The sequence below is a fragment of the Dromiciops gliroides genome, chromosome 4, assembly GCF_019393635.1.
Source record: "Dromiciops gliroides isolate mDroGli1 chromosome 4, mDroGli1.pri, whole genome shotgun sequence".
Classification (NCBI taxonomy): domain Eukaryota; kingdom Metazoa; phylum Chordata; class Mammalia; order Microbiotheria; family Microbiotheriidae; genus Dromiciops; species Dromiciops gliroides.
In genome coordinates this window covers 159,321,312-159,343,954 of record NC_057864.1, presented here as the reverse complement: position 1 = coordinate 159,343,954, position 22,643 = coordinate 159,321,312, and the positions used below count along the sequence as shown (strand labels likewise).

The 22,643-nt window shown below is 42.5% G+C and overlaps 1 protein-coding gene across 11 annotated transcripts in view; it reads right to left on the bottom strand.

The window, feature by feature from the left end:
• Window positions 1–22,643, bottom strand: part of GON4L (gon-4 like) — a 298,840-nt gene that overhangs the window by 9,586 nt on the left and 266,611 nt on the right. For 8 of the 11 annotated variants that reach the window (XM_044002400.1, XM_044002403.1, XM_044002402.1 and 5 more), the window contains 10 exons: window positions 20,673–20,844; window positions 19,362–19,506; window positions 18,896–19,046; window positions 18,255–18,371; window positions 16,087–17,775; window positions 13,052–14,740; window positions 9,013–9,271; window positions 5,456–5,637; window positions 4,623–4,820; window positions 3,915–4,058 (listed from right to left, as the gene is read on the bottom strand). In XM_044002400.1, coding sequence (XP_043858335.1) covers window positions 3,915–4,058; window positions 4,623–4,820; window positions 5,456–5,637; window positions 9,013–9,271; window positions 13,052–14,740; window positions 16,087–17,775; window positions 18,255–18,371; window positions 18,896–19,046; window positions 19,362–19,506; window positions 20,673–20,844 — 4,746 coding nt within the window. The remainder of the gene's footprint in view (window positions 1–3,914; window positions 4,059–4,622; window positions 4,821–5,455; window positions 5,638–9,012; window positions 9,272–13,051; window positions 14,741–16,086; window positions 17,776–18,254; window positions 18,372–18,895; window positions 19,047–19,361; window positions 19,507–20,672; window positions 20,845–22,643) is intronic. The other 3 variants (XM_044002396.1, XM_044002395.1, XM_044002397.1) reach the window with 1 other exon arrangement.

Here is a 22,643-nt window from a genome sequence, read left to right as displayed (position 1 = left end):
TCTTCTATTTGTTCATTGTTTTGATTGTGTTTGACTGATTCCCGGTGTCTCATGGAGTTATTAAATTCCAACTGTCCAATTCGAATTTTTAAGACATTATTTTCTTCAGTGAGATTATGCACCTCCTTTTCCATTTGGCCAAAGTCCAGCAGTAAGAGATAGAAAGAGAAATTCCATTTAAAGTAATGGTAGAAAATATAAAATACTTGGGAGTCTACTTGCCAAGACAAACCCAGGAACTCTATGAACACAATTACAAAACACTTTTCACACAAATCAAATCAGATCTAAATAACTGGAAAAATATCAAGTGCTCATGGATAGGCTGAGCTAATTTAATAAAAATGACAATTCTACCTAAATTAATTTACTTATTCAATGCCGTACCAATCAGACTACCTAAAAATTATTTTATAGAGCTAGAAAAATAATAACAAAATTCATCTGGAAAAACAAAAGGTCAAGAGGTTAAATGACTTGCCCAGGGTCACACAGCTAGTAAGTGTTAAGTGTCTGAGGCCGGATTTGAACTCAGGTACTCCTGAATCCAGGGCCGGTGCTCTATCCACTGCGCCACCTAGCTGCCCCAAGGCCTCATTTCTAAAATATATGAGGAGCTAAATCAAATTTATAAGAATCCAAGTCATTCCCCAATTGAGAAATGGTCAAAGAATATGAACAGGCAGTTTTCTGATGAAGAAATCAAAGCTATCTATTGCCAAATGAAAAAATGCTCTAAATCAATACTGCTTAGAGAAATGCAAATTAAAACAACTCTGAGGTACCACCTGACACGTATCAGATTGGCTAAAATTACAAAAAAGGAAAATAATAAATGTTGGAGAAATTGTGGTAAAATTGGAACACTAATGCATTGTTGGTGGAGCTGCGAACTGATCCAAACATTCTGGAGAGCAGTTTGTAACTATACCCAAAGGGCTAGAAAGCTGAGCATACCCTTTGACCCAGCAATACCACTATTAGGTCTTTTCCCCAAAGAGATCATAAAAAAGAGAAAAAGGCCCACATATACAAAAATATTTATAGCTGCTCTTTTTGTGGTGGCAAGAAATTGGAAACTGAGGAGAAGGCCCATCAATTGGGAAATCGCTGAACAAGTTGTGGTATATGAATGTAATGGAATACTATTGTGCTATAAGAAATGATGAGCAGGCTGATTTCAGAGAAACCTGAAGAAACTTGCATGAACTGATGTTGACTGAGATGAGCAGAACCAGGAGAACACTGTACACAGTATCAACAATATTATGTGTTGATCAACTGTGATAAACTTGATTCTTCTCACCAATACAATGGTTCAAGATAGTTCCAAAGGACTCATGATGGAAAATGCTCTCCAAATCCAGGAAAAAAAAAAAGAACTGTGGACTCTAGATGCAGATCAAACCATACTATTTCTATTGTTTTTTGTTGTTGTTTTTCTTTTTTGAGGTTTTTCCTTTTTGATCTGATTCTTCTCTCACACCACGACTAATGCAATTTAGTGTAATTATACATATATAACCTATATCAGATTACTTGCTGTCTTGGGGAGGGAGGAGGGGAGGAGAAAAATTTGAAACCTGAAATCTTACAAAAACAAATGTTGAACACTATCTCTAAATGTAACTGGAAAATAATAAAATATTTATATGGAAAAAAATTATATTAAAAAAAGTTATAATCTCCCTAAACCTTTTAATATTTATCCTCCATTCTTTTCCCCTTAGCTCCAGTCTCTGAGGAGGTGTCTCTCCTTATAGGACAATATCTGTACCTATGTCCTTGATGCCATTTCATATTTCTTGCATCTTGTCCCCTAAATCATCTTCTAGAATTTGCAATTTCTTCCATCTAATGCCTCCTTTTCTGTTCCATACAAATGTTTTCCTGATTCTCTCTTTTTTTTTTTTCGGTGGGGCAATGAGGGTTAATTGACTTGCCCAGGGTCACACAGCTAGTTGTGTCAAGTGTCTGAGGCTAGGTTTGAACTCAGGTTCTCCTGAATCCAGGACCGGTGATTTATTCACTGTGTCATCTAGCTGCCCCCTCCCCAATTCTTTAAAAAACTACTTCATCTTATCATTACTCTTTTTCCTTTTATAGCCAAATTCAGAAAAAGCTATCTTAGTAAGTAGGAAGAAAAAGAAACTTGCTAATTAAAAAAAAAGTCTGCTTACACTTGTTGAATACATATCTCATTAATTATTAAACCCTGGCAATCTGGCATCAATCAACTGAAAATGTTCTAAGGTTTCCAAAACTCTATTGCCATATCCAATGAATCTCTTTCTAAATCCTCATTCTTCTTAACCTCATTGCAGTATTTGACAATATTGATCCTTTCCCCTTCTTTCAATTTTCATTTAATGGGCATTGTCTCAGGCAAACCCAGACCTGTGAAAGGCCTTAGCTTAAAAATGCCAAGTTCTTCAACTATATCCCCACCATCTGCAGCTGTTCTGATCCATATATTCACACTGGACCCAGATAGCTTTGGAGGATAGAGTAATAAGGCTGGTGACTTTGCATAGCCCTGCTTCACTTAAATCCAATTCACTGCAAGTCATGACATCATCTCACTGATGTCAAGATCTACTACATGAACAAAAGACAAACAACAACAATAATGTTCTCTCCAGGTTCTTTTCTTGTGTGGCTCTCCTGTTATGTCTCCTACCCAGTAGAAGATGTGCTCCAAACTGTCCTAGGTGTCTTCCCTTTTCTCTCCACTCTAAAGAATGACCTTAAAAGTTCCCAACTGTCATTGCTATGCAAATAATCATCATTCAACTCTACTTATATAGCCTTCACTTCTCTCCTGAGCTCCATTTCTACATTACCAACTGTGTATTGGATACTTTGAACTCATTGTCCCATAGGTACCTCAGACTTACTATGTCCAAAACACAACTCACTAAATTTACAACTAAATCATTCCTTCTTCCTAACTTGTACATTTATGTGGAGAACACCACCAGGTTCATGACTTCAAAGTCATCCTTAACACTTCCTGCTCTCAGTTCATATCCAGTTAGCTGCCATGTCTTGTCATTTCTACTGTACAAGATCTGCCCTCCCTCACCCCTAAACCCCTCAGGAGTCTCAGGATCTGCACCTCATACTCTTTCTCCTCCGTCCAACTGATCTCCTCAAAGTCACCCAGCCGACTAGCCACTGGTGGAAGATGATCAAAGAAGACAGAAAATTCATCCTGAAGATGGTCATGGCCCTTAAGTAGCTGCCACATCTGAGTCTTAAGCTTGAAAAGTTAGAAGAAATAAGGATAATAGTTTTCAAAAGCATAGATTCCCACCTCTTCCAAAACAACCCTGTTGGCTTTAGGATCTCAAAATCTTAAGAACTGAATAGGAACATAGAAGTCATATAATCCAATCTTCTGTTCTTTGTGGTCATTCAACTGCAATATAACCACTGCTTCTGTTGTTGGAAATTTATAGCTTACTACCATCCCTTCTCTTTGCTCTTAGGAGATGGAAAGAAGCTTCAAGATGATTTCCTCTGTTCCTCCCAAAGTGGTCTACAGTCAGAAAGAAAACTACTACCCGGGGGCAGCTAGATGGCACAGTGGTAAAGCACTGGGCCTGGATTCAGGAACACCTGAGTTCAAATCTGGCCTCAGACACTTGACACTTACTAGCTGTGTGACCCTGGGCAAGTCGCTTAACCCTCATTGCCCTGCCAAAAAAAAAAAAAAGGAAACTACTACCCAAAGACAAGAGTGCTCCTTTCTGGACATGGGGAAGCTGAGGGTCAAAACTTGTCTGACCATAGATTCTTGCCCTGATCTCAGTCTTCAGTTTTCTCCAGAAGCATAAAAAGCTTCAGGCTCCTTTTTCTCCTTCAGAAAGGCAATGTTGATGATGGGAAGAGGTAGAACTAGGAAGAATTACCTCACCAATCTCCTGTGGGAGACAGTATGCACAGCCCTGCAGAAGCTTGATGTTCTTCTGAAGATGAGAAGGGTTTTCTGCAAAGCAAATCTCCAGTTGCTGAAGAAAATTTCTGCTCTTTTCAAAGACCTGTTGCTCTTCAAACTGCCAGGAAAGGGAACCAAGAGAGGGTCACTCCCAGGGCTCCTGATAATTCCCGCACTACCCTTTTAAGATCTAGAAGTAAAAACTCCTGAGCTGGGAAAGTTGGTGAAAACTCCAAGTGCAGTTGTAAAAACATGCAACTCATGCTATGAGCTTTGCACTAACCTATCTTCTCTGGAGATTGACCATCATAGCTGTTCCATCCTGGATAACTGAGGTGAGGATAATGGAAATGGGTGTATTCAGGTTGTACGAAATGTCTGTTTTGATGTCAGAAATGGAATAGGGACCAGCTTTTTTTTCATCCCAGTTAAAGAATAAAACAACAACAAAAAGAGACTGAAAGCAAAAGGCCTATAAGCACTTAATAAATGCTTATTGATGAATTATTGGAAATTATGTTAACATTCTTTCTTGGCAGGGAAAAAGAGTAGTAGGTGGAATACCCTCTAACTCTGCTTTTAAATCTCCAACACTGAGGACCAACTATTCCCATCCCACCTGCACCCACTCTATGCTCATCAAACCAGAAGAGTGGGAAGCCACTCTATTCTATCCACTTACTAGCCCACAGGCCAAGGCCTGCTCTGGCAAGAGGAATGCAGCAAAATTCTTCAGTAGCTGAGGCCAGTCATGGAATAGGGTCTGCAGACTGTTGTACAAATCCACAGCTGTCTGTCTCTGTGTATTCGACTCAAACTCATAAATGACACGAAGGAAGTCCTCATACTTGCTTGGGACATGGTGTAGTGCCTCACATACCTGAGGAAAAATATTCTGTTATAAGAACCCCACATCCTGGACTTCCAACAACTGGAATAGTACAGAAAATAACTAAAGAATAACTAGAATAACCAGAGATTTGGCAGGGAACTGAAGGAGATACTATATGAATGGAACCTAATGGTATTAGGGGCTACTCTAGATGCCTTTCTGGAATCTGAAGGAAGGAAAGTTAAAACCCATAAAGGACTTAAAAACTGTTTATAGTGAGACACAGGAGCAAGAGGAAAACATTACTTTTCCTTGACAAAGAAAACACTTTCTACTAAATACTGGGCTACACTGCTTCATAAAAGGAATATAGAAAAGAATGCCATTTAGACTTTCATCCTCAGGATTCTAATTATAACGATATGACCTCAAAGAGGGCAAAATTCCCTGCCTGGGAATTTGAAATCCAACCTCTCACTCCTGACTCCATCACGAACGTCAGTATAATATATGCCTATGGTCTTAAGGGGGGTATAACAAAACTCCATTAACTGTAAATTCCTTGAAGGCAGGGACCATGACTCCTTCCTCTAGTTCTTTCCTTATCATCTAGACACAGAACTCTGCATATACAGGGAAGAAGTGGTATCGACTGGCTGACAGAGGAGTTGGCCTTTGCTCACTCGGGTCAGGTAGGCTTGGGCAAATGCCAGATCCTTTTGCTCCCTCAGGGGGTCTCGCTCCAAGATGTCTTCATCGTAGAGCAAGAGTAACTTGGAGGTGTCCTTGCTGGCCCGGGTCCGGCCCCGCTTGCTCCGAGTACGGTGACTACCCCGGGCTTTTCCAACAGCTTTGGTGCTTTCTCCTAAAATAATGGATCAAATGGTTTTTCTCTGGTTATCCACATGACCCCAACCACCAATCCAAAGTTGGAGTAACCCACAACAGATGATAATGACCTTGTCGTTCGGTCCGGTCTGACTCTTTGTGACAACATTTGGGGTTTTATTGGTAAAGATACTGGAGTGGCTTGCCATTTCCTTCTACAGCTCATTTTACACACGAAAAATTGGCACACTGGGTTAAGTGACTTGCCCAGGGTCACACAGCTAGTGAGTATCTGGGGCCAGATTTGAACTCGAAAAGAGAAGTCTTTCTGATTTCAGGCCCAGCACTCTATCCACTAGCCTACCTAGCTGTTGAGAATAACCCACAATAGATGACAACGGTGACCAGTGAAATAAAGGCTATGAGGAAAAGTGATAAATCTCAAACCCTCCTTTCTCCAGCCAAGCCAACTGTCATTGGAAAGGAGAGCAGAATACCTCCATCTCTTTCTGTGCAGTGGTACAGGCAAGGGCCTATTGCCTAAAAGATTTCAGGTAGAAGGTCCTAAGAGAAACTGAATGAGGTTCAATCTCTCCTTGGTTGTGGGACCTTAGGGGCCTTTCTTGGTTTTGGTCAAGTCAGTCAATAAACACCCATTCAGTATGTACTTAAGCAGGCATTATGCTAAATGCAGGGAATATAAAGAAAGGCAAAACAACACTCCCTATTCTCAAGGAACTCAGTTGATGGTGGGAGAAAATATGCAAACAATTATGTACAAACAAGTTATTTACAGTTATCCCTTCCACACTGCAACTTTCCCTACTGCAGTTTCAATATATCCTTAGGTTAGCATGAGAGATTAAACGGGGAATTTTTTTTTTGCGGGGGGGGGGGGGGGCAGGTTTGTGGAAAGCAAAGACAACACAAGGAGGCCAGCAAATGACACAGAAAAAGTTTAGAAACAAAAGCATAATATCAACATATTTAATCTTTCAATACCACAAATATATACAATTTCTCTTCTCTGGTATCAAGGGAGGGTCAAAATTTTTTTTGCAGGGACACTACATCCCTAACCAAAGAGATATGGAAGGTTAAATTGGGGTAATTAACAAAAGTAAAGCACTAGCATTAAGGAAGATTCAGAAAGGCTTTCTGTACAAGGTAGGATTTTAGCTGGTTCTTGAAGAAAAACAAAGATTAGAAGAGAGAGAATTCTAGTAATGGGGCACAGTCAATGAAAATGTCTTAAGTCTGGAGATGCCAAGGAACAAGATGTCCAAGGAACAATAAGGAGACCAGAGTCACTAGATCACAGAGTACATGGAATGGTGTAAGAAGACTGGACAAGTGAGGGAGGGAAGGTTATGAAGGAAGGGCTTTAAACACCAAACAGAGGATTTTAAATTTGATCCTGGCGATAAGGAATCACTGGAGTTTACAGTTTATGGGGAGTGAGACTCACACTTTAGGAAGATCATTTCTATTGCAGGTACACATATCTCAGCCTCATGCTTAAAAAAAAAATGGGGAGAAACTAAAATTTTAATAAACAAAAAAGGGGGCAGCTAGATGGCGCAGTGGTTAAAGCACCAGCCCTGGAATCAGGAGGACCTGGGTTCAAATCCAGCCTCAGACACTTGACACTTACTAGCTATGTGACCCTGGGCAAGTCACTTAACCCCCATTGCCAAAAAAAATATATAATAATAATAATTGGGGGCAGCTAGGTGGCGCAGTGGATAAAGCGCCAGCCCTGGATTCAGAACTCCCTTAGTTCAAATCCGGCCTCAGACACTTGACACTTAACTGGCTGTGTGACCCTGGGCAAGTCACTTAACCCTCATTGCCCTGCAAAAAAACAAAACAAAACCAAACCCTTGGCAGAGACTAAACAAATATGATAATTGATGAGATGGTGAACCAGCAAGTGTTTGTTCACCATATACTGTGTACTACATTCTGCGTCATGCATTTGTGAGTGAGATTTTCCCCACCCCTTAGATAAAAGTGATTTAAGCATGGTAGTAATCACAGAGCATAGATATTATGTAATGTATATTCTGTAGTTGATTTCTTGTACTTTTGTCCTTGACTGATGTCCCTGTCCATGGTGGTTCCAAAGTACATTGTGGTTAACCACAACACTAAAAATAGTATCTTCTAAACTGAAGAAGCCAATCAGCACTGAGAACCCTAAACACAATCCCATTTGGTTCACTGACTTGACCAAATCCCCGACTTGGCAGTCTGCCGAGCAAAACTATGCCCATGTATCTGTCTCATCCCTGTCCCCATGAGCCATGTGGACAACCTTGCTCATGAATAACATTTCTCAATTTCCCTTTTCTGTACCATTTAGACTGTACAATGGGAGGAGTTTGTCTAAATTTAGGAGTGTATAAATATTTGGAATCCCTGTAGGGGTATAAAAACCCCTGGAGTCTACAGCTCGGGTCTTTCAGGTCCTACTCCTGACTGACAGGCTTTATTGTGCGATAGGCCATCGCTCAATAAACCTATCCTTCTATGGCTTGGAGACTTTGTTTATTTCTTTTCCTTCATCAGACTTAGAAATTTATGTTCTAGGGAACATAAAAGAGAGTTAAAATTTTTAAGTATTAGTAGTATTTCTCTGGAAATCCTGTGAGCCCATTTAAGAGTTAGCCCTGACGGGGCAGCTAGGTGGCGCAATGGATAAAGCACCAGCTCTGGATTCAGGAGGACCTGAGTTCAAATCTGGCCTCAGACACTTGACACTTACTAGCTGTGTGACCCTGGGCAAGTCACTTAACCCTCATTGCTCCACACACACACAAAAAAGTTAGTCCTGGTCCAGGCTCTCTCTCTCCATTTCTTATCCTATCTGTTATGGGGAAAATAGGTGGGGGTGTTGGGATAAGGGCCCTGAGCATTCCTCTTTAAAGAATTATACCCTCTCACACACAAATCCAATTAGAATAAATAATATTTTATTTAGGCACTAGAGAAAGGAAACCTAGAGAAAAGTCCATGAACTTTTCTTATGGGGAGACAGCATGGCACAGAGATGTGGTTCTCGAGGACTGATGGTGGAGGGACCAGTGGTGGAGGGACCGATGGGTGATCATCTGACTGTGGAAAGGTCCCTTATTGGGGGTGATCACCTGAGGGAGGACTGTGCCCCACTGGTGGTGGCTGGGGGAAGTTGGGTGAGAAAGGGCTCCAATCTCTCCAGCCATCTCAGTCCCCCTCCTGCCACTCAGGCAGCAGCCACTCAGGCAGCAGCCAGGCATAATGGGCTTATCTCTCTTGCTTCAAGGTGTGTCTCAAGGAGAAGACCCCTGTCAGCTGGCCAGGTTAAGCTTCAATAGTCCTAACCCAGAACACCATCACTGCCAAAGAATAGTAAACAGTCAGAAGACCTCACCTGAGGGAGTCCTGCTGGGCTCTACTTCCGGGGTCACTTTAGGGGAAGCAAATGTGGAAGGGGGATTCTGAGCAGGCCCTTCAGTTGCTTCATCCATCATTTCGTCTTCCTTCTGCAAGTTCTCCATTCCCTCTGAAACCTCCTCTTCCTCTTCTTCTTCAGGCTCTGAGTTCTCTTCCTGAGAGTTCTCTTCTTCAGAATCCCCCTCTTGGCTCATGCGCCTTTCAGAAGCCAGCCAAGTCAACTTCTCCATGGTCTCCTACAAAACCATTCAGACAAATGTGGATACTTAGGAGTCAATTACACCAACTTCCCATGTTTGCATTAAGAAGGGATGAAATAAGGGGGGCGGCTAGGTGGCGCAGTAGATAGAGCACCGGCCCTGGAGTCAGGAGGACCTCAGTTCAAATCCAGCCTCAGACACTTAACACTCACTAGCTAGTGACCCTGGGCAAGTCACTTAACCCCCAAATTGCCTCACTAAAAAAACCAAAAAAACAAAGAAGGGATGAAGTAGGGGCAGTTAAGTGGTGCAGTGGATAGAGCACTGGCTCTGGATTCAGGAGGACCTGAGTTCAAATCCAGTCTCAGACACTTGACACTTAGTAACTAGCTGTGGGACCCTGGGCAAGTCATTAACCCTCATTGCCCCGCAACCCCCCCAAAAAAAACCCAAAAAAACAAACAAAAAGAAGGGATGAAGTCATTCCCTGTACAACTGGAGGTTATGAAAACAAGTATATGAAAATGTTAAAGTAAAACCTAGTAATAACCAACTGGGGCTCAACTGGTGTACAGATACCACATATAGATACTACATAAGGACAGCTAGGTGGCACAGTGGATAGAGCACCGGCCCTAGATTCAGGAGGACCTGGGTTCAAATCCAGTCTCAGACACTTGACACTAGCTGTGTGACCCTGGGCAAGTCACTTGACCCTCATCGTCCTGCAAAAAAAAAAAGAAAAAATGAAAGAAGATACTGCGTGATAAATGTGGAAATTTATTTTGATTTGGGGACCCTGCCTTTGGGCTGAGAATAGAAAGCCTTAGGCCCTCAGGGTCTCGTCTGTGTGGGAGGTGCTGTTGCCCCTCCCCCTCTGCTTCAACTGAGCCAAAAAGCCCCGTGAGCTGTACAAGATGCCAGGTCGGACAGTTGGGGGAGGGATTCCCAGCTCCGTCCACCCTGAGAGGATCTATCCGAGAGATCCCGGGCTCATCCAGGCTCTGGCGTAGCCTGTCCGGAGGTCCTAGGCATGTAGCAGGGGGACAGGCCCCTGGAGCCCTGGGTGTGGTATGCACGGGAGGTGTTGGGGCACAAAAAGCCCTGAGGTTTGAGTGGAGAAAAAAAAGATTATATATATAGACCTGGGAGTTAGATGGCGGGAGAGGCCAAAGGACAAGATTAAGGGGGCTGACAAGATTTTAAGGGAACAGAGAAGGACGCAGGAGAAGGCTAAAGGACTAGAGCAAGAGGCAGATGTATGGAGCTTGGGAGAGGCCAGCAGATGAAAAGGAATGGGAACAGAGAGGAGGAGGCCGAAGGACAAGATTAAGGAGGACTCCAGAGACTAGAGACAGCAGGTAGGCTGATGAGATTAAGGGAGCAGAAAGGCTGGAGCACTAAGAGACGGGGGAAGGAGAAAAAGCGAAGAGCAAGAAGGGGGGGCCGGCGGACCAGAATAGAGAGAGGCTGACAAGATGAGAAGAACAGAGAAGGAGAGGGGCAGCAAAGGCGGCAGAGGGCAGACCGACAGAGCAGACAGACAGAGAGACAGACAGAAAGTCAGTGAGAGAGAAACACAGGGGTTCAGCGGTGGCAGTAAGGAGAGGAAAGTTAGACCAGGGGGATAGACAAAAGGAAAGGGGCTTGCAGTTAGAAGAAAGTCACTGAGCAGGGAAAATGGAACATACCCTAAGGCAAGAGGCAGCTACTGCCCTTATTGTATTAAAAAAGTTCCAGGTCAGCAGGTGGAAATAGATGCCCTGAACACAATCAGGTTGTACATTTCCCTGTATTCATAATTTTAAATTGTATCTCATAAATAAACTCTGCTTTGATTATTTAGTTAAGAGGCTTCTTAATCTTTTGCTTATCAATTTTGGGAGTGGAGCAGTGTGGTGGAACTTTTTAAACTGCCCATACTAAATTAATAGCAGTCAGATAGCCAGTTAGTCAAAAATCCCAGATTAGTCCTCCAATCAGATTAGGCCCCCCAAATTAGCCCCAGTCATTCAAAATATTTTTACATAAAGAATAACAAAAAAGAAAATTCAAAGAAACCTGGAAAAAATGTATGAAGTAATGCAGTGAACAAAGCAAAACAAAAATATGTATGTATGCATATATATGTATAAATATGTGTATAGAGATATATATTTAAAAAACTGTTGCAACCAGGTACTTTGAACATCAACTAAAAACAATGGAACTAGAGGAAGCTAGGTGATGCAGTGGATAAAGCACTGGCCTTGGATTCAGGAGGATCTTAGATCAAATCTGGTCTCAGGCACTTGACACTTACTAGCTGTGTGACCTGGGGCAAGTCAGTTAACCCTGAATGCCCCACAAAAAAAATCAAAAACAAACGCAAAAACAAAATCTCTATTACCTTCTTCTAAGGTTGTAAGTTTGATCAGGGAACTAACTCCCTGGGTAAAAATCTCACATTTGCTCTCAAAGCCCAACATGGGAGAAAAATAGGCAAAGCAAAAGATTCTAACCTAAGCCCAAATCAATATGAAAAGGGGGCAACTAGGTTGCACGGTGGATTAAGCACCAGTCCTGGATTCAGGAGAACCTGGGTTCAAATTGGGCCTCGGACACTTGACACTCACTAGCTGTGTGACCTCCGGCAAGTCACTTAACCCCCACGTCCCCAGCAAAAAAAAAAAAACCCAAAACAAACCACATTGGTACAAAGTTACAATGCCCATACCTTTCTTTAAAAATAAAGAAGGGGCAGCTAGGTGGTGCAGTGGATAAAGCACTGGCCCTGGATTCAGGAGGACCTGAATTCAAATCCAGTCTCAAACACTTGACACTTAACTAGCTGTGTGACCCTGAGCAAGTCACTTAACCTCAATTGTCTCACCAAGAAAGAAAGAAAGAAAGGAAGAAAGGAAGGAAGGAAGGAAGGAAGGAAGGAAGGAAGGAAGGAAGGAAGGAAGGAAGGAAGGAAGGAAGGAAGGAAGGAAGGAAGGAAGGAAGGAAGGAAGGAAAGAAGGAAGGAAGGAAGGAAGGAAGGAAGGAAGGAAGGAAGGAAGGAAGGAAGGAAGGAAGGAAGGAAGGAAGGAAATTAAAGAGTATTGCCTCTAAGCCACAATCACTCTTTCATGTTGTTCAACTAATCTCTTTTTAGGAACTGTATACTGTAGGGGTTTCAATTGTGCATACACCAGCTTGTAAAATGTGATGAAATGAGATTTTTAAAGGAACAACACTAAAGAAAGCATTTCAACTATCAGGAAATGATTCCCTGAGTTAAGAAATAAAGAATAAGAGATGGGTAAGGTTACTGCCAATTTTCCTGAATAGTAGAGAAGAGGGATGCTAACCTTTCAAAGGCTCCTCTATGCTGAAAGGTTTGAACTACTTAAAACATCATCTCCTTCAGGAAGCTTTTCAGACAGATCCATAATTGTCCCTCCTTTTTCCATCACAATCTTGCAAGGAAATCCACTCACATTCCTCCATTCAACTGTATACATAATTAACTCTCAATTTTCTGGATATGGATCACCCACAGAAAATGTCTAGGAATCATTCAGTATGTGCATAAGGAATGCCCACACTATTCTAAGGGAAACCTAAGTAGAAAGTTAAATTTGCTCAAAAAACAAACAAACAAAAAACCCCACACAAACTACATTCCAAAGCCTAGCACAAATGATTTTAAGATTATCTGTACTATTATTCCCCAACATTCCTAGCACTTGCCACACACTATATAGACCAGATAACTGAAAGGTGATTACCTGTTAAATATATCTTTTTTGAGGCTTTAACTACTCCAGGGTAGGTATCCTAAATGCCTACCTGAAGCTCAGGAACAGAGAGCACTGATTCTTCAGAAGCTGATGACATCTCCTCATCTTCCTCATCTTGTGTGAGATCATCAAAATCTTCTTCCTCTTCCTCTTCTGGCCCATCCTTCTCACCCCCCGTTTCTCGGCCAGCTGGGGTCCCCACTAATTGGCCATCAACACTGGATGAATCTTCAGGCTTTCCTAGGGGACTACTAAGGGCAGCAGGGATGGTAGGAGAGGAAATATTCTTGGGAGACCCTTTGCTGACCTCTCCTCTTGTGTTCCCTTCCCCCTGAGTCTCATGGAGAAATGAAGACATCTCTGTCCTCTCACCTCTCTCCTCCTCCTGTAAAACAGCTTCTTTCTTCACCTCTTGGGTACTCTTTGCCCCCTCACCTGCAGGGCCTGTATCCAGTTCCACAGACACCTCTTCTTTGATTTCACCCCAGATATTCTGCTCAGGTGACTTGTTCCGGGGCAGTTTGACTTCTTCCCCAGGGTCTTCTGGCTCTACTTTAACAATTTCCACCAAATTCCCAGGGAGAAAAGTTAATGTTTCCCAGGAGACCTGAGTCAGTGGCTCTAGGACTTCCTTCCCTTCCACTGTCCTTACAACAGTCCAGCTATGGACATTACCCATAAATGGGTCTCCTTGGCTGGTGGCCTTGCCTGGTGGGGGAGGCACAGGGCTGTGTTCCTCTTTGGGTGAGAGAGTAGAGGAGAGAGCAGATAATTCTTGAGGTTCCAATTTGGGCTCCATGGTTGGAAAGATACTTTTTCCTTCAGTGGGAGGACAAGGAATGTCTGATTTCACCTGTGTATTATCCTCTGGGGTAGGCGGCACAGGGAGATTCACAGGGTTACTGGAGACAATTAAGGGTGGTATGGAAGAAGCTACAAGAGGCTGGTTCAGTGGGCAGGGGAAAGAGGTGGGGCTAACTAAGAGAGTCATTATGGGGATAGTCTGAGGGCTCTGAGCTACAGCTGCACCAAGAGGCTGGATCACATTACAGCCATTGCCAAGGCTCACAACCTTTATAGTGGTAGCAGGGACAGTGAGGATGACTGGTGCAGGGCGAAGGAGCCGCTCTCTCTTTGTCTTTGGAAGTCCTCGTTTCCTCCCTCTCTTACGTGGCTTGGAGGTAACATGTGCTGGCACCATGACTTTAGGCTGGAAGCCTTCTGGGCCAGGGGAGAGCAAGGTTTGGGACACAGTTTGGGGAAGGCAAGTCCCATTCTCAGGGGCCACAGATGGCAGAGCCATGGGAAGCTCAAAGCTGTCACCCCCAGTAGGTGGACCTCCTGGCACTGACTGTAAGGCAGTAGTTGGCTGGATCAGGCTGGGGATCTGGGCCACCACTTTGCTTGGAGGTTCTTCTGACTGGCTCAATCTAGTTGGAGTTCTCCCAGTACTGGAAACAGGTTGGAGAGCAGGGCTGGGACGGATAAGGAGGGGCTTCAGGACTGATGACCTTCTCTGGCACCAAGCTTTCCTAGAAAATCCCTTAGCAAGTGGTTTTAGTGATAATACAACACCCTTGGGCAGCTGTAGGGGATATCGATTCTCATTCTTTGACTTCAAGCTGCCTTTATCAAGTCCTGGTTCAGAACTTGGCTCAGCTACATCAGATAAATTTTCTGATTCTCCAACATCATTAGCTAAGTGATGCAATCCCTCCTGGATGGATGGCAAACTGGCCTGCAGGGAAGATAAACACTCTGGTTATTTATTTTAACCAGGGTTAAAGAGAAAAAAGAATGCTGTTTTCTAGTTCTTTTTGTAGGACTTCAAAGCCTCTCTATGATTTCTTTTGGTTTTATTTCACCTAAGATTTCTTCTTGTGTCTCTTCCCTTCATCACTCTCAGAAAGCCATCTCTTATAGTCAAGAATTTTTTTTTAAAAGAGGAAGAAAGCATACCCTTTGGTTCAGCAATAACACTGCTAGGTTTATATCCCAAAAACATCCCCCAGAAGAGAAAAAGACCTATTTTTATAAAAATATTTATAGCAGCTCTTTCTGTGGTGGGTAAGAATTGGAAATCAAAGGAATGCCCATCAATTGAGGAATGGCTAAACAAACTGTGGTATATGATGGTGAAAGAATATTATTTTGGTATAAGAAATGACAACCAGGATGACTTCAGAAAGGCCTAGAAAGACATGTATGAAATGATGTATAGTGAAGTGAGCAGAACCAAGGGGACATTATGTATAGAAACAGCAGTACCATTTGATGAAGAACTGTGAATGACTTGACTAGTCTCAACAATACAATGATGCAAGACAATCCCAAAGAACTACTGATGAAACATACTGTCTACCTCCAAAGAAAGAATTGATATTGATGGAACAGACTGAAGCATGGTATTTTTCACTTTCTTTTATTTTTTTTTGTTTTAAACAAAATTTCTTGTACAAAATGAGAAATATGGTAATGTTTTACATAATCATGCATACATAACCCGTATCTGATTGCTTTTTGCCTCAGGGAGGGGGAAAGGGAGGGAGGGAAGGAGAAAAAATCAGAACCCAAACTATAAATAAAAATGTTTATTACATTAAAAAAAGAGGAAAGAAAAAAATCAGCAAAAAACAAATAACGCGTCAAAAAAAAAACCCCAAACTCTAATGTTATATGCAATATTTCATACCTTTGGTCCCTGACCTCTTCTAACAAGGAAATCCACTCACATTCCTCCATTCAATTGTATACATAATTAATTCTCAATTTTCTGGATATGGATTACCCACAGAAAATGTCTAGGAATCATTCAGTATGTGCATAAGGAATGCCCACACTATTTTAAGGGAAACCTAAGTAGAAAGTTAAATTTGCTCAAAAAACAAACAAACAAAAAACCCCACACAAACTACATTCCAAAGCCTAGCACAAATGATTTTAAGATTATCTGTACTATTATTCCCCAACATTCCTAGCACTTGCCACACACTATATAGACCAGATAACTGAAAGGTGATTACCTGTTAAATATATCTTTTTTGAGGCTTTAACTACTCCAGGGTAGGTATCCTAAATGCCTACCTGAAGCTCAGGAACAGAGAGCACTGATTCTTCAGAAGCTGATGACATCTCCTCATCTTCCTCATCTTGTGTGAGATCATCAAAATCTTCTTCCTCTTCCTCTTCTGGCCCATCCTTCTCACCCCCCGTTTCTCGGCCAGCTGGGGTCCCCACTAATTGGCCATCAACACTGGATGAATCTTCAGGCTTTCCTAGGGGACTACTAAGGGCAGCAGGGATGGTAGGAGAGGAAATATTCTTGGGAGACCCTTTGCTGACCTCTCCTCTTGTGTTCCCTTCCCCCTGAGTCTCATGGAGAAATGAAGACATCTCTGTCCTCTCACCTCTCTCCTCCTCCTGTAAAACAGCTTCTTTCTTCACCTCTTGGGTACTCTTTGCCCCCTCACCTGCAGGGCCTGTATCCAGTTCCACAGACACCTCTTCTTTGATTTCACCCCAGATATTCTGCTCAGGTGACTTGTTCCGGGGCAGTTTGACTTCTTCCCCAGGGTCTTCTGGCTCTACTTTAACAATTTCCACCAAATTCCCAGGGAGAAAAGTTAATGTTTCCCAGGAGACCTGAGTCAGTGGCTCTAGGACTTCCTTCCCTTCCACTGTCCTTACAACAGTCCAGCTATGGACATTACCCATAAATGGGTCTCCTTGGCTGGTGGCCTTGCCTGGTGGGGGAGGCACAGGGCTGTGTTCCTCTTTGGGTGAGAGAGTAGAGGAGAGAGCAGATAATTCTTGAGGTTCCAATTTGGGCTCCATGGTTGGAAAGATACTTTTTCCTTCAGTGGGAGGACAAGGAATGTCTGATTTCACCTGTGTATTATCCTCTGGGGTAGGCGGCACAGGGAGATTCACAGGGTTACTGGAGACAATTAAGGGTGGTATGGAAGAAGCTACAAGAGGCTGGTTCAGTGGGCAGGGGAAAGAGGTGGGGCTAACTAAGAGAGTCGTTATGGGGATAGTCTGAGGGCTCTGAGCTACAGCTGCACCAAGAGGCTGGATCACATTACAGCCATTGCCAAGGCTCACAACCTTTATAGTGGTAGCAGGGACAGTGAGGATGACTGGTGCAGGGCGAAGGAGCCGCTCTCTCTTTGTCTTTGGAAGTCCTCGTTTCCTCCCTCTCTTACGTGGCTTGGAGGTAACATGTGCTGGCACCATGACTTTAGGCTGGAAGCCTTCTGGGCCAGGGGAGAGCAAGGTTTGGGACACAGTTTGGGGAAGGCAAGTCCCATTCTCAGGGGCCACAGATGGCAGAGCCATGGGAAGCTCAAAGCTGTCACCCCCAGTAGGTGGACCTCCTGGCACTGACTGTAAGGCAGTAGTTGGCTGGATCAGGCTGGGGATCTGGGCCACCACTTTGCTTGGAGGTTCTTCTGACTGGCTCAATCTAGTTGGAGTTCTCCCAGTACTGGAAACAGGTTGGAGAGCAGGGCTGGGACGGATAAGGAGGGGCTTCAGGACTGATGACCTTCTCTGGCACCAAGCTTTCCTAGAAAATCCCTTAGCAAGTGGTTTTAGTGATAATACAACACCCTTGGGCAGCTGTAGGGGATATCGATTCTCATTCTTTGACTTCAAGCTGCCTTTATCAAGTCCTGGTTCAGAACTTGGCTCAGCTACATCAGATAAATTTTCTGATTCTCCAACATCATTAGCTAAGTGATGCAGTCCCTCCTGGATGGATGGCAAACTGGCCTGCAGGGAAGATAAACACTCTGGTTATTTATTTTAACCAGGGTTAAAGAGAAAAAAAGAATGCTGTTTTCTAGTTCTTTTTGTAGGACTTCAAAGCCTCTCTATGATTTCTTTTGGTTTTATTTCACCTAAGATTTCTTCTTGTGTCTCTTCCCTTCATCACTCTCAGAAAGCCATCTCTTATAGTCAAGAATTTTTTTTTAAGAGAAGAAGAAAAAAAATCAGCAAAAAACAAGTAACACATCAAAAAAAGCCTCCTAATGTTACAAACAATACTCCATACCTTTGGACCCTTACCTCTTCTAACAAAAAAAGAGATTCTCATCTAGTTAGAGGTTCAGGGCAGATGAAAATATTCCTTAAGCTTTCTTGCAGCCCAATTTGGACTGAACTGGACTCTCTAAATCTCTTGCAGTGACTTTTCCATGATATCTCTGATTCCCTGTCAGTCTTTGTGGGAGGAACAATAAAGGCTTTACCTTTAACCAGAATGGGAGATGGCGCTCTTCCCTCTCCACAGGTGGTTTCCACTGATCAGGCTGAAGCTCCTCACAGCACTTAAACAATATAGGCAGCTGCTTTGTCTTCTTATAATACTGAGAACAAAGGATAAACAGGAGTTATAATCCTCATGTCATAATGCCAGGTTGGGAAATGGTGGGGGTGAGGGGTGGGAATAACACATGGGAAATCAAGGTCAAATCAAGCCATTTTTTTTTCTGTAGATGCAAGCAGTCATCGTATTCAAACATCCTCAAGTTGGGAGTTTCTGCACTTTAGGCAGAATTAATACTTAAATTAGCATTGATCCCATCCTTGTTCCAATGTCCTGTGTCTTTCTCCCCTAGGCATAACTGGGGCAAAGGGAATGAAGAAGGAATGGAGGAAATAAAGATGACAGTCACACTGCTTAAGTCCTGCTCAACTCCCCATGAGGAGTGTAATAACTAGGGCAGAATCAAGAGAAAGGCACCAACTGCCCCTCACCCTGGGCACAAAGAAGCTTCTTTTTGAGTAAGTGATGGGTATGTGTATACAGAGGGACAAAGGAAAATACATAGTGGCAAAATTAATGCAATTCTTTAACACAAAGAAGTTTGAATTAAAAGAGGAAGCTCACTTTGATAATATTGTCAGGAGCCTTGGTGATGCAGAGGTTCTTGATTCTCACTGTCAGCTGATCAGCAGACTTGGCAGTCAGGAGATATTTACTGATTAGAGGTTTTGGAAACTCAGTTCCTTCAAAATGTTTCAGCCCCAAAGCTAACAAACTGAAAAAGACGCACAGATTCAGAAACAGGCCTTGCCCCTCCTCCTTTCAAATACTCCTCCAAATTCCCCAGACTCAGACTCATTCTCTGCCCCACTCCAGTTCTATGATCTCCTCTCTCTGTTGCCAGTCACTAATGGCTGATGGCAACAGCTCTGTCCAGCCAGGTAGTCTGTACTCATTTCTCTCTTTTTTATGTCTGTCTTGTTGTTTCTGTTCTATCTGCTACATTAAATTGGTAGCCCCTAAGGAGTTGGAACTAGGATTCCTTCTCATAGTTTTTTATTTTTCTTCCTTCCTGATAGTGAATACGTACTTGTCTTCTGCTTTGGTGAAGAATACCTTATCCCTGGGATTCTTTGCTTTCAAGGAACATATGGGTAGTAACTCTGGATACATGAAGACCTTGCTTGTGGCCAGGATCCAGGCTACTTGCTTCGGCAGACAAGGAAATTCATTGGCTGTAAAAAGAATCTCTGGTTCACAGAAATCTGGAATATGGGGTAAGTCACATAGTACATCCCTGTGCATTTAAGCAAAACTGCCTTTAAATCTTATCTATAATATTCTTTGAAATTTTCCATTGTTTTCACTCTGCCGACTCAAGTCTCACAACTCTATAGCATATTCTTTTGATATATGTACCTGAACCAAATCAGATCTAATTTTTTTTTAACAATTAGCTAACCAAACCAAGAACCCCCCTTGCCAACATAACATCTACTGAACCCATGTGAACTAGAAGCAAAACTATATATTTCCTCCTTTCTAGAACTAATCAATCAGAATAAAACTGCCAAGTCCTAGAGCTGAACTTGCCCCAAAATGGAATTCATTTGATCTGAGTCCCTCAAACAAGTTAGTACTAGGAGTCAAGAGTTCTAGGCTCTAGCTAGTCCTGGTCCCATCACTACTAGGTCGCAACCCAAAGGGAATTACTTGGCCCCTGTGCAACAGTTTATCTATGTATAAAAGGGAAATTCTATATACTCTACTTTCCCCACAGGAATTCTGTGAGAATGAATGGGACAGCTAGGTGGCGCAGTGGATAGAGCACTGGCCCTGGAGTCAGGAGGACCTGAGTTCAAATCCAGCCTCAGACACTTGACACTTAACTGGCTGTGTGACCCTGGGCAAGTCACTTAACCTCAACTGCCTCACCAAAAAAAAAAAAAAAGAGAGAATAAATTGGCTACTTTGATAATTTAAATACTATAAAAATGTAAGGAGTCTGTATTAAACATGGGTTTAGGTGAAATGAATGGGTTACAGATAATATGACAATTTAAAAAATTTTCCACAAATTCATACTACCTATCTACCATAGCTACATTTTTCTCTGAGTTAGTTCTCATATTTCATCTCACTCATGTCTGTACATAGTTCAATTCCTGGCACTGACGTTTCTCCCTATAGACTGTCTCCCACTTTGTCTACTACACATAACTTTGTTCCTGGACTAAAAGATCACATATAGCCCTAGAAAAAGGAAAAGGAGGGAAAGGGACAAACCTTCTCCTGTTCTCTTCTCCACTCTAGTCACACATGTTAACTTTCCTTAGAGGACCAAGAACATCATGCACCTAGAACCATTACTGGACATTAATTTGAGCACTATGTCCCTTACCACTTTTCCTGGCATTTTTTCGAGGGCTCCAGTCAATGTGGATGTGTGAGTGAAAGTCTTCAATGAGTTGCATCGCACCTTTCAGGTTACACGGCTGGAACATGGTCTGAAACTTGGGGTTGCATTGATGGTGAAGGACAATGGGTCTTTGAGCAAAGGCCCCTAGCTCCCTCTGGGAAAAAATGGATATGAAAATGATCTATGTCCCAGACATAAGGATTAGACCCTGGTCAAAAAACTCTTTCAAAAAAGGAAAGGCTACAAGGTGGAGACAGGAACAGAGTTAATTGGAGTTTACAAAATAAATTCTAAACATAGTCTCTTTGAGAAAGACTTCCTTAATTAACCTCACCTCATTTTTTTTTTCACTTTTCACCTTCAAATGTAACTCCTTTCTTTCTTTGCACAGTGGGGGACTATAGATTTTGAAGAGTGAATATAATGTAAGATATGATTGATGTGTTGGTTAGTTTTGCTGAACTTTACTCTCCCCCCCACCCCTTTCTTAAGTTCTTTGTTATAAGTGATTCCTCTCTAGGGAAGGAGAAAGAAAGAAGTATATATTTGAATCAATAGGTTCTCCTCCACCACCACCCGAGGGCAATGAGGGTTAAGTGCCTTGTCCAAGGGCAGGCACACAACTAGTAAGTGTCAAGTGTCTGAGGCCAGATGTGAACTCAGGTCCTTCTGAATGCAGGGCCAGTGCTTTATTCACTGTGTCACCTAGCAGTCCAGTGAAATATATATTTGGAAATAAAAATGATATAAAAACAAAAGTAGCAACACAAAGGTTTGGTTTTTTTTCTTAAGTTTCTACTTCCAGAGAATGTTGTTTCCTCCTAAATAGACCACAGGCTATTTGCTAGCAAAGATCACGTCTTCTATTGCTTTTGTATCCTTTCATAGGTCCTCAATAAATGTTAACCAACAAGGAAGAGCTAGCCAATTCTATCACAAAAGATGCCTATATCCAGAAATGTAGCATGCACGATCATTCCCCTGCCACTAACTTCAGGCACTATTTTCCCAGTGACAAATTATAATATTTAATCCTCTACAATTTTCTCCACCTTAATTATCCACATCATGTTATTTTTTTAATTTTGTAGAAAATGAGGTTAATACATTATATAAATCGGGGCAGCTAGGTGGAATAGTGGATAGAGCACCGGCCTTGGAGTCAGGAGTATCTGAGTTCAAATCTGGCCTCAGACACTTAACACTTACTAGCTGTGTGACCCTGGGCAAGTCACTTAACTCCAATTGCCTCACTAAAAACAAAACAAAACAAAAATACATTATATAAATCACTGGTGATATGCTTAATAGATGACCAATTAATTCTACAGCTATGAAAATATGGCATACAGGAAAAAACAAGAAAAAAATTAGACGGACCTACATGAAACTAAATAGAGGTGAATATGAGGTGGTAGGCCTAAAGAAAACTTACTATAATATCATCTATACTTTTATAAGGAAAATGGATAAGATAGGAATCAGGGAATTACTCCAAAAACAGCCATAAAACAATCCCTGGAGCAGCAAAACCCAAAAAAGATGGACTGAGATTATTTTCCAGCCACAGACAGATTAGAGGGGGCTGTGCTGGACTACAAGAAGAATCCAACCCCTGATCAGGCTGACACAGACCCCAGGCATGCTGCACCAGAGAACTTATCCCCCAAGTCTCCCAATCAACAGCAGCAACAGGGTCCTCTAGATCTAAGCTTATGGTGGGGTGAGAGGGCTGAATGGCTAGCTAGGGGAAAAGTGCAGGGGTGTCTGCGGGACCTAAGGAGGAATTTGGCTATCCTACCCCAGTAGGGAACCAGGAAGAAATCTTGAGCAGTGGGAGGCCCAGGTCGGGGAGGGGGTGCAGGTTCCAAGTAGCTAAGGACCACAGCACACAAAGTTCTGCTGGCTGGTTAATTAGCATGTTGGCTTGAAGTTATCTTCCCGGCAAGAGAA